Below are 13,057 nucleotides of genomic sequence, written 5' to 3'. Positions count from 1 at the left end.
TTTGACGAGCGCACGCACTCGTTGTGTGCCTTACGCCTGCACGAAATGCACTGTTTTTCATCGGCTCTGTTTTCTATTATCTCCGAGCATACGCAGCACATATTATTTAGCTTTCTTGACTACGTTTTGGCTTGGAAACGACTTCGCCCCGAACACAAGTTTTAGGTTTGGTCGCTTATAAAATAATAGAAATGAATGGAAATAAAAAAACTGCACTGAATTCGTGTTCAGCATGCATTACTCTTTAGAATCACTTACTTTGAGATTCGGAGAGACAATAATACTTAATAATATTACAAACTTTCGACGTGGAAGAAATTTTACTTTCGACCTGCGAAAACACGTTTGCTTCGATAAGAATCACAACATGGCACGTAACCTCATTAAACTCCGTTGGTCACGTGGGCACCATAAACCGTGCTTACAGTATTAATGGCAAGTTCACACAACATACAGATTTCGAGATAATTGCAAAAACGACTCCGTCCCGGGGCCGACTTCGCCCCGGTCTCCCCTATTTCAAATATTTAAGAAAATATTATCTGGATGATAAAGAAGAACATTTTTATGAATATTTCTTAAAATATTCTTAAAAATATTACCATAAAGGTTTTTAAACCATTTTAAAATATTTCTAAAACTATTTTAAAATGTTTCTTGCAATATTTTTATAGAAATATTTAGAAATATTTTTTGAAAACATTTTGTGCTGTATGTGATACATCAAACTTAATTTAATACATATTTGAAAATCTTGTTTTCTCAAAATTAGATGCCACATTCACATTCACGCTAGAATAGATATTCATAATTCGACCTTATATTCAAGATTGTCTTAAATATTATCTCGATTACATTATACGGTCATTTCATTGATTGTATGGAGTCTTAAGGTGATCTTGAATATAAAAAAATTTGGACTATGTCAGATCTTATATTTAAGACCGTCTTAAGTACGATCTTAAGATGTTATGAAGCAATCACAGAGCCGTATTAGCATCTTAAAGGCTGATTTATGATGGCCGTTCATTTAAGCCGTAATCTTTAAGAAATTGACCAATCACAGTCGAATGTATGAGAAAAATAATCGATTGTGATTGGTCTATTTTTTAGGGCCTACGGCTTAAATCAACGGTTAGTCCTTATCTACAATAGGTGTTTTAAGCCCTAAGCCTTAAGAAATTGTTCAATCACAGTTAAATTTGAAGAGAATAATTGACTGTGATTGGTCAATTTCTTATGGCTTAGGGCTTAAAACACCTGTTGTAGATGGGCACTTATTACGGCCATCATAAATCAGCCTTAGACATTACTTAAGACAGTCTTGAAATAAGATCCGACTATAAATACGAGCCTATGAATACTGCCCTAGAGATTTCAATATGTCATCTATTCTTCATTTCTCATCACGTGATTTACTTTAGTTCGCCGCTTCTAGAACTATATAGCGTTGTGATGTTGAAAATTTCTTCTACTATATAAGATACCTTATATTGATGAATTATATATATGATAGGTTTATTATGCGTAAATATATACTGACTGTTCGTCTCTTCTTTGTCAAGCGTCGGTGTGCACATCCCGTTTTTCTTAAGGATATCGATCAGATCAAATCGAAAACTCGAAATGTCCTGACGAATTTCCCTAACATCATCCTCCGTAATACCAAACTCATCTCGTTTCCTTTGTTCAGCTGTCACGTAACGACGTATAAGTAGACGCACTATGGTATCGTGTCTGGCTAAAGCTTTTTCTCGAGACTTTTTCTGAAATAAAATATTTTAAATTTTTATTTAAGTGGGTGTTTAGGAGAGATCGGGGCTAAACCTTCAACGGAGTTGAACCATCAAATCAAATATCTTGGAACCTGTATATTGTGCGAACTCGCTATTATCATTGTAAACGCTGCTTATGGTACCCATGGGACCAACGGAGTTTCGGCAGGTTACCTGCCGTGTTATGATTTTTATGAGGGCAAACGTGTTTTTGTGGTGAAAAGTGAAATTTTCTGCGCGTGGAAATTTTGTAATATCCGCAATAATATTTGCTCTCCAAATCTCGAGGTACGTGATTATAAATGCATGCTGATTATAAAAGTAATGCATGCTGAACACGAATCCAATGTAGATGTTTAATATTTCATGGGCGATCAAACCTGAAACTGATTTATCCCGGGGGGTGACGGTTAAACCTCGGAATTTTTGAGATTTTAATTTTTTCACCGTTGTCGTTTTTGCTCTATACCGGTTAAACAAAGCGACGTAGATAAAAATTTCCTATATTTTTGTAGCTAAAGGTTCACTCTTTACAGTGGTATACCACATTTAACTAAAATTATTTATTTTGTTGTTAAAAATCGGCACCAAAGAAAACTGACGGTTTAGCCCCGGTCTCCCCTACTCTAAAATAATCACGTTTTTTCAGGTATACAAGCTCTCTCTCTATGATAGGCTATGATAAACAGATTGTGACATATAATATGTTTTTACTAGATGTGATATCATATTCTAAAACTACCAAAATTTTATCTAATCTCTTTTACATCTAATTTGAAAATGACTTTTTTTTAAATAAAAATATGTGATAATTATCATTTATCACATTTTCCAAATTTTAACATTTCTACATTGTCGAACTAAATTTTAAGACTATTAAATGATAGTATTATTAATATTACAAGTGCATTAAATAATTCTAATGTCACGTTTGTTACTGTTATTTTATTTACTATCATTTGTCATTTTTTAGATTTTAACATTGTATGCCATTAAAAATAAGTTTTTAATTAAAAGTTTATTAAAGTCCATCTAAAATTGATTGAAGAATACATTGTTGTGATTATTTTTATTAGAATAAGAGCAAAGTTCGCCAAAAGCTTCTTATTTACAATCGTCAAACCTGATTATATACAAACATAGTATTAGTACTACATACCCTCGATAGGAAAATGATGCAAATTTTGTATAAAAACCTACATAGCATGTACCACATAATATTACAGCAATATTATTTTTCCATTGCAATATTACAATGAAATATAGCAGAAATATTGCAGAAACTGAGATATCACAATAATATAAAATGTCTGCGAAAACGTATCACATAATGGTGATTTATTACAGTATAATATTTACGTAATGTTTGCGTGATATTTACGTAACATTTGTGTGATATTTATGTAATATTTATATAATATTGTTAGGAATATAACCATTTTAATACATTTTATTAAATTTTATTGAATTGTTATTTTTAATAATATTGTTACGAACTAAAAAGTTATAAAACTAAATATCACTTAAAAATTTTTCTTAAATTTTATGTATATAGTTATATATACTGGAGTCTCCGAGAACCTAGATAAAGTTTGAAACTTCATTATTGGCAGAATAAATAAACAGGAGAGATAGGACTATCTTGTAAAAAAATTTGAAGTCTTCAGTAGTTTGCAACTGCGAAAGCAATTGTCTGTTGATTTGGAATAATTAACACTTAAAATAAGTCTGGAATTTCTCAAAAAACATGTATATATAACATTTACGTTTTGACCTACTTGGTCTTTTTCAGAACGTTATAATCGATAAAATTACATTAATAAATTACGCAAAATAGATATAAAAGATTGAGAGAGACAATGGCTGATGGTCAAATTTAAAAAAATCGCATTACAATAAAAGAGTTATAACAATTTTCGTCGTTGGACAAGCGCGAAATTGAAAATCCAAAATTTAAGAAAGTTCAAAGTGATGTGAGAACCGACTTATTGATCGCTGTGAGAATACAAAGAAGAAAATTATTTGAATACCTGAGTCGAATCTGAATTTAAAGTAATAAACTTACATAGGTGGTTATATCACGTGAAACGAAAAAGAAAAAGAAAAAGAAAAAGAAAAAGAAAAAGAAAAAGAAAGTATATTTAAGCTTATAAAATTCCGTACAAAGATAAATTTATTATTTGCCAATGTTACATACAATTGTATCTTTCCAAGAACAACATGTATAAATTAATTTTAATAATATTTTAATAAAATTTTAGTAAAATAATATTTTTTAAATAATATTTTTATTAAATTTCAACAATATATTGTATCAACATTACTGTAATATTTCAATATTATTTATAAATGTGTAATATATTAGTAATATTTCTGTAATGTTTCATTGTAATACGTAATATTTCGACTATATGGCAATATTACTGCAAAATTTATGTAATATTACGTGCTATGTGGGAATTGCATTACGACATGAAGGAATTTCACAATAATTGTATTAAGATATCTTATGATTCGCCATAACGCAGCGGAATGTAGTTTCTAAATAATATTTGCCTTAAAATTAATAAACGACGACAATTCCGAATGCGAACGAATACTTTCGAAGACTTGTTTCATGTACCCGACGAAAACCGATGGATTCTTTATTTAAAACTTTGCCATACTGATTATGTAATATTTCATGTTATAATAATTAAAAATTTAAAAATTTTAGAATAAATGTACATTTTTTAAATCATAATATTGATTTATTTTATTTATTCTTTTTTACAATTTTATATCAGAATATTTGAAAAATAATAAAACTCAAATATATTTCTCAATTATTAGGTAATTTCTTTCCAAACTTAATTTTACAAATATTCCACTAAGACTATTTGCCACAATGCTGCTGTTTTGTTGAAATACTATTTAGAAATAAATTGTGCAAATATTTATCAATATTTTATGTAAGGTTTCTGCAAGTATTGTTCTAAGCATTGAGACATAATTGCAGCATTCCAAATATCACGGTAAGTTTCGTTAAAAATGTGGATTTTGAAAAAAAGTGATTAAATGAAAATTGATTAATGAAAAGATTATGAAAAACACTCTAGATGTATAAGAATTATTTACTATAAAAGATCTTGTGGAACGACCACTGCCTCCACATTTAAATAATTTTTGGAAAGTTTTATTCGTCGGAATCATATTAAATGGCGGTGGTACGATATCACCATCCTCGAAATAACTCATCCATAAATGGCTCCTGGCGAATTTCCATTCTGTGTCAGATCTTTCCTAAAAATATACATATCAGTATATATCGATACAGTGATATTAACACGTGATATTAAATGCCAATTTTTCGGTAGATTTAACGAAGAATATTGTGCAAAATAAAATAAAATATTTATTTATTGGTATAAGTTTTGATATCTTAGAAAATTAATGATTTTACCGAAATGATTTGATATGAATTAGACATCATAGCGATCAGCATATTTAACAGCACAATGACGTTTATTACGGAGTAAGAACCGAACATGAGGAGTGCCCAGAATCGTGTGAAGCTCTTAATGCCCGTCAAGTCGAACGACATTAAATCGACCATGCCGAAACTTGCCCAAAAGAGAGATTGCGATGTCTCGAACAAGCTAAAAGCATGAATCAAATTTCAATATCTTTCGCCTAAAGAGTTAGATATACTTGACCTCCATACTTGGCGAATCTCCTCCATATGGAGCAGGCTTTCTCCTGATTGTCAAAATCTGGCAATTCATCCGACTCGTGATAACATTTTTTCTTCTCTAAATCCGCATAATACCACATCAACTGATTCATGCCTGCAAACAAAATGTGGGGTTTATAACAAAACGTTGTCCTACCATTTATTCTACTTTGCATCGATTGCATTGAACCAAAAGATTAATAGTCTTGTCTGAAAAGTAAAAGTGGGATGATTTTTCGATTAGTACGTGTGACAAGGCTCGCGAATGAACAACGAAGCTCCGACGTATAAATAAGTAATTAGGAAGCGCGATACTTACCGCAGCCAAAGGCAAACAGCACCAAGGTGTAGATAAAAAAGAACTTGATAATGTCTATTATCATTCTCCCGAGGGAAATCTGGAGTGGGCCGAGATGAGGATTCACGCTGAATATATGAACAAGTTTTAAAAAGCTGAAACACGTCCATGCATATGACATGCGCGTTGAATATTAGTCGGTAAGAAACATTTCCTAAACGTTTAGAAATTACGTAAGAAGGTTAACGGCCTAAAATATGAGCACAAAAATAAGGATGTTGGTTTAAAATAAAATCTAGTTTTTATTAACAATGGTATATTAAAAACAGTTAATCGTTTCGACTTTCCTGGGAAAAAAAACCCTTATAATTCCTTATAGAAATTTAATACTGTAAGTGATTTTTTGGCTAGTGATTAATCATTTAAAAGCACTATTAAAAGCACTATTAACAGTGCTTTTAATAGTACTTTTAAGTAATTAATTACTAGCCAAAAAATCACTTACAGTATTAAATTTCTATAAGGGATGTTTTATATGTTCATATAAGAAGCAGTCTTATATGCTTATATATGAATTTTGGCCGCATTTAAGCATATAAGATCTTATATGGTCATATATGATTATATAAGATTATATAAGGACATATAAAAAATATTTCTTATAGTGTGTTATATGCTCATATAAGAAGCTATCTTATCATATATGAATTTTGGCCCGATAAGAGTTTACATGGTCATATATGATTATATAAGATTATATATAAGGACATATATATTTTTAAAGCTCCTGGTCCTTGAGCCGAGAACTCTGCGTTGACGGTGGCGCCGTACCGTCGCGGCAGAAATAAGAACTCTCTCCTCTCACTCTCTCTAATGGAGAATTCTGTCTTGTGACATGTTGACAACCTATTTTGCGTTGCGTTAAATTTCTTTATTATTCGCTCTGTACTTGTGCTATAACGTTTAACGTATTCGTGAAACTCGTAAAATTGACCGTATGGTAAGATTTGCAAGAAATACATATGCGGGAGGAACATTCTCCACTCCTTTCGATAGTCGAAAACGGCTTGTTTTTCCGTATGTTTAGGTTTCGTTTTATGGCTGTTTGTTTATTGTCGAGGGAAAAGGATAGTATCCGGTCAATTTTAGAAGTGTGCTGAAACAATCTATAGTGATTTTTTATTGAAATGTCTTTTTATTTCGGAAAATACCGCAACATAAAATAGGGTAATTTCTCGCCTCAATAGCAAGAAATTCAATATGGCTGCGGTGACTACCCAGGAGCCTTAAATAGATTTTAGAAAATCGTTATATATTTTCAAATGTTATTTTTTAAGCGTGCCACTTTATTATAAGAGTGGACTTCACGATATAACTGATACAAAAATTGTGTCGCTCCGAGACTGCAGCGTCGCGCGAGAATAGCGCGAGACAGTGTCGTGTCTTTTTGATGCCGTTCTTATAACACTGTTTGTCAAATTTTAAATACGAGAAACAGATCACATCGAATGCCATCTATCGGATACTTTGAGATGCAATATTCTGATCTGATCATATATAATCTTATATGACTATATCATTTCATTATACGATTATATTATTGTCAGTTTAAATTATAAAGTATGTTTGCAAAATAATACGATTAATATATTTGTTTATAAGAACTATAATATATATTATATAACAGTTTTTTTACGAATTATTACTGGTAATTTTACTGTTTACGAAAATATTTAATAAAAATTAATATGTCAATTAAAAAAATTAAGTATCTTATGCAAAATTAGAAAAAAAAACTTAAAATAACATATAAGCAATGAGAAGTGCCGTTTTCGGTCGAAGCGGATCTTGATGTTTAATAATATTTCACAATATCAATTATTATTAAATACATGTTTCAGTTTTTTAAATTGGCACTGCGTGCCAATATGGACTTTGTCGGACTTAAAACGCAATTGTGTAAACTGAAACTAAAAATAACATATTTTATATTAATTTGATATTGTCAAGTAAAATAATATACTAGAAGAATATTTATAACAGTTATACAAATTTGTATGGATAGATCCATTATAGAGTATATATTCATATATGATTATCTTTAACCTTATAAATATACTTTTACATGATCACACATGATAATACTAGTATATAAAACTATATATGACTATATAAAGTTATACTTAAAAAGATTTAGCTATATAATATTTTTTAAGATTATATTTCCATTTCTTATATAACCATATATAATTATATATTTACTAATATGAATAAATAAGAGGTATTTTTTTCCGAGTATATAATCATATATGCTTATATATGGCCATATATAATTATATACTCTCATATATGGCCATATAATATTGTTTAAGATTATATTTTCCATTTCTTATATGATCATATATAATCATATTTCTACTAATATAAACTAATATAAACTAATATGAATAAATAAGAGGTTTTTTTTCCCGGGTTACTTAGTCTTCTTCAGTATATATAATTAAATATATAAAAAAAGATAATAAGGTGAAAATTAAAGATCAATAAAGAAAAAGAATATATAAGGACTAAAAAATTAAAAATAGTATCACGATCAATAAATTCAAGTAATAAATCTGAAGAATAGAGTTCACACACTGAAAAAAAAATTTTTCATATTTAAAAAGCCTTACTTGAATACTCCTAACAACATATTTACTTAATATAATAACATATTTATTTAGAATTAGATATTTTTACTTAATTTAAGTAAAGATCTATTTTACTTGTGATTTCTGCCCTTCATTTTTCAGTGCAGTAACACAGCGCTTGTATATTTGATCGGAACCTATGGCAAGGTTTGAATCCATTGTCAGAGGATATAAAAATATGAAAGTTAACCGTATATATGATTAAAATGTTTACAGATAAATTAAGTCAAAAAATCAAAAGCAAAGTTGCAACTTATTCGTCTCGCCCAAAAGTGCGAATATGTAAGTTCCATGTAAAATTAAGATGTTCAATGGAGTTAAAACTTGTAATCAGTAAATTCCACAAATCAGCTGAACCAAGCCACCGTCAATTGTTATTGATATAAAGGATTGCTAAGAAAGTACGTATCCTCCTGTTGGCCGTTAGGTTCCTATTCTTATAAAGTCTCGTAATTAACTTGTCTTATAGTTAATTTGTTCAGAAATTACCTAAATATCATTCCGGCTGCGAATGCTCCCTCTGAAAGCAGCATTGGATCGAACGCGTGCCATTGATCTCTTGGATACCAAGGATCTAAACCACTCCAATATTCTCTCTGTCATAAAACAATGTAATTCAACAAAAGATTCAAAGAAAGGAATAATTATTTCTTATAATCTCTTAAATTTGACATGAAAAATATATTATTTATTACAATGTAAAACTAAAGTATGTAATAAAAAAGTTTACTTTAATGTAATTTACTATATATTATAATAGTGTACTTAAAGAGTTTAAGAAAAAATTGTCTCAGAATTATGTCAGAAATATGACATTTTGAGAAAACGTTCGTTCTGAATCACTTAGTACATTCGGTAAATTTTTAAATTTTTAACCGTTAAAAAGAAGTTTAAAGACTAAGAATAGTAATCTTTTCGTAGTAATTAAATATTAGATGTATTACATCACAGAAAGGTCACACAAATTAAGTCATTAAGAACCACGAACAATTTATCAAATAATGCAAATTTAGCATATTGTATTCGTTAATTTAAACATTGTTCGTATTCAGTACCTAACATATAAAATTTCTAAGGTAAAAAATCTTATAAAAATTCAAAAATTTGTTTTAAAATATATTCTATATTTAAATCACATTTTATAATCAATTGTGCATTTACATTAATTATTTAGCTTTGATTAAATTTTATCAAAATGCATTCAGCATGTATTTATATCTTAAATAGAGGTAAAACTGTACTATGTACCAACCTGTACTATCCACCAAGCCGTAATGCGCATACTTATCCAAATCACATAAAACGTATTTTGAATAAAATCTACGATATTCCAAAGATCCGATATATATTCAATTAATCCATCTGCCCATAAAGACTTAATTTCGCCAATGATTAAACCTGTAAATGCATTTTATTAAAAAGTAGAAGTAAATTATTAAGAATAATCTATAAATAATAAGAAACTTCTTATCGTGACTTTCGTAAATAATAGCATTTTACAAAGCAATGCCATTCGGCAATTTACAGAAGTTACAATAAGAAGTTTCTTATATCATTAAAATAAAATTAGTTTTGCTTTCTCATAGAGAAAGCTTTGCTTTCGTAAACCTCGTATATAAACGTATGATCGCACAATAGAAAAAACCGAAGAAAAATTGTTTTTTTAGTTTTCGATGTCAATGTGTTTAGAATGTTCTAAAACGTCGGAAAATTGCATTAAAAAGAAATGTCCGTGTGCGTGCGTGCGTGTGTGTGCGTGTGTGTGTTTGTGTTTGTGTGTGTTTGTGTTTGTGTGTGTGTGTGTGTGTGTGTGTGTGTGTGTGTGTGTGTGTGTGTGTGTGTGTGTGTGCGTGCGTGCGTGCGTGCGTGCGTGTGTGCACATTTATCTATAACTCAAGATCTAATCAACCAAATCTTAAAGAACTATATATGAAACTAGGTTTTGAGCCCGCGCGAAGCGGGTTTTTCCTTTTTTTAGTCTAGATCCCTTTCCTAAACCCTCTTTGTTCTCACTTTTTTTTTCGTAGACATTTTCTTTTTCACTTTAAGTTTTCCTCTCTTAAATTTATGTATATATAGAAATAATATTTATTTTTTCCGCGCATCGGGCGGAAACTCTCGGCTGACCCGCCATTTTTGGCTCACTTTTATTTTTTCAAATTTTTTTTTTAATTCTGTATTGCGTTGCATTTTGGCACTTAGGTTAGGTAGTACAACCCTTTTATTGACTCTCATTTTGATAAAATACATTGTTTTTTATTTTAAAGAAATTTCAATTTTTCACCGATTTCAATAATCTTGATATATGTTGTCAAGGTCATAACCCCGAGTGACCTTTAGAAGGTTTTAGCCGTCGCTCGTTATTCGTTAAAAAGTTATTAACAAAAAAAGTTTAAAAAATATAGCAGTTATTTTGAGTATTGGAAGGCATAAATAATAACTAATATAGGTATATGTCGAAATCACGGTCGTATAGACAGGTCTGGGCACTCGCGGTGGGGGGACCGTGACCCGAGTGAAGCCAGAAAATCAACATGGCGTCGACGTGAGGAAGCTTTTTGCGCATGCGCTATGCACATGTCTTATTGTGTATGTGAGAGCGCAATGTTCGTAAAATTGAGTCGCGTAAACGTTGGTGGTTCGTGTTAGAAAAACTGTTTTTTAGGCTGTATAGAAAGTATGGTTTTTTATTGCGTAGTTCCTGGTTGCAAAACCAATCGTAAAGGTTATTATTCAAAGTTGTCACTCTTTTCGATACCGAAAGATATCGTACGTAAGCAAAAATGGGAAGCAGCTATTTCTGTCAATAATTTAGAGCCATCAAAGCATCGTGTTTGTGAAAAACATTTTTTACCAGAAAATATTGTGCGATGTACAGAACATAGAGATTCTACTGGAAATTTAATTGCTATTGTATGTATCAATCAATTTTTAAAGTAAATTTATATTTGAAATTTAATCAACTTAATTAAATATTTTTTATATACATTTTTTTCAGTTACCACTTCAATGTCCTAAAGCTTACTGTTGATGCAGTTCCATTTCTTTTTTTGCTTGGAATTAATAGTGAAAATGAAACTGCTGTTGAAAACTCAAAAAATTATTCAAAAGGCACTGAGATTAAAATATTTCGTCAAGACGATTTCTTTACTGAAGAAAATGCTAACTTAGATATTTCAGAGCAACATAGTAATGTGCCTGAGTTAAACAAAAGTGATTGTGACAATAGAAGTAATGCTAGTGATTCATCAAAGAACGAAAATATTCAGAATATTGATCAGAATATCGAATATGTCAATTCAAAATATCAGAAACAAATTATGTTTAGACAGTTATGTGAAAATATCAACTTGATTCAACTACGGAAAGATTGGATTGTTCATATACCCTCTGATAAAAACTGCATTGTTTTTGCAGAACTTAGTGTAATCAACACATGTGATAATGGAAGTTACTATAGTTGTTAGAAACCGGTAATAAGAATCGTGAAGAGATTGTGTATGTGAACATTGTTAATGTAAGTGGCAATTCGGTAGAATGCTCACAGATGGCGTCGGTGTTACAGTTCCCTAGTTATCTTTAACGTTATGTGTTTCGCGAGCGCTGCGACGACCACGTTGCGCCCCAGCGCCGGAAAAAGGCACGGACCGACGATACTGCGCAAGCGTGAGTGTGTCGGGACGGGCGTGAAGCCCGCCGAACAAGCAATCATCTTCCGGCTAGCGAGGCGTACAGTCGCGTTCTTTACATCGGCTTCGTATATTCGTATAATTGCTACGCGATTGAAATCCGCCAGACTATTGAGTCTGAGACAGAAAGAACGAGGACGTCTTCGTAATATCAGATGAGGAGGCATTGCAGTCCTGATCAGAGGCGATTGAAAGTATCTCGCTCGATACGACTGAAGGAAGGACGAACTTAGCCATTGCGACGTGGCCTCGTTGAAACGGAACGAAGCGGCCATCTTGGACATTGCGACGTGGCATCGTTAAAAAGGAACGAAGCGGCCATCTTATCCATTGGAGAAGGTCTTTACGGTTTTGGTCGATGACCATCATTACAATTTATCACCGGCGGACACATTCAGGTAAAATATCGAACTCGTGTAACTGATGGTGCAGGATTTTGTGCAGGGATGAAATCAGACAATGCAGCGTGCTACGTGTGCTAATGGCGAGTGAGTGCTCTATATTTCTGCAGTGTAACTTATACAAATAATCGAGAATCGACATAGAATATGAGATCGATAGGTCGATCTAGAACGAGAGTGTGCGAGGGTGTGCATGTACATAATATTAAAATAAAATGAGTTTACTTTCTTAACACCCCCACATAAACGAATGTTATTTAGTAAAGAAAAATCAGTCTTTCAGTCCCATCTGCTTTCTGCTTTCAAGCTGCTTTGGCCCGAAGAGTCCTTTGGTTAGGGAGTCCGCTGTCATTTTCTCCGTTGGAATGTATTTCACCTTTATGCTTCCTTTCTCGATGCATTCCCGTATGAAGTGGTGCCTGGTATCGATGTGTTTTGTTCTAGGTCGATACCCAGCATTTTTAGCGAGATCCACAGCCCCTTTGTTGTCGC

General features: G+C 31.4%; 1 protein-coding gene across 1 annotated transcript in view; it reads right to left on the bottom strand.

Moving 5' to 3' along the window:
* Positions 1–13,057, bottom strand: part of Trp (transient receptor potential) — a 210,959-nt gene that overhangs the window by 30,273 nt on the left and 167,629 nt on the right. Inside the window, exons 10-16 of the mRNA XM_071786771.1 lie at positions 9,728–9,873; positions 8,965–9,071; positions 5,807–5,940; positions 5,479–5,602; positions 5,218–5,413; positions 4,893–5,057; positions 1,544–1,766 (exon numbers count right to left, since the gene is read on the bottom strand). Coding sequence (XP_071642872.1) covers positions 1,544–1,766; positions 4,893–5,057; positions 5,218–5,413; positions 5,479–5,602; positions 5,807–5,940; positions 8,965–9,071; positions 9,728–9,873 — 1,095 coding nt within the window. The remainder of the gene's footprint in view (positions 1–1,543; positions 1,767–4,892; positions 5,058–5,217; positions 5,414–5,478; positions 5,603–5,806; positions 5,941–8,964; positions 9,072–9,727; positions 9,874–13,057) is intronic.

Source organism: Temnothorax longispinosus, chromosome 8, assembly GCF_030848805.1.
Source record: "Temnothorax longispinosus isolate EJ_2023e chromosome 8, Tlon_JGU_v1, whole genome shotgun sequence".
Lineage (NCBI taxonomy): Eukaryota > Metazoa > Arthropoda > Insecta > Hymenoptera > Formicidae > Temnothorax > Temnothorax longispinosus.
The sequence above is the reverse complement of the archived record's forward strand: the minus strand, read 5'-3'. Positions and strand labels throughout refer to the sequence as shown.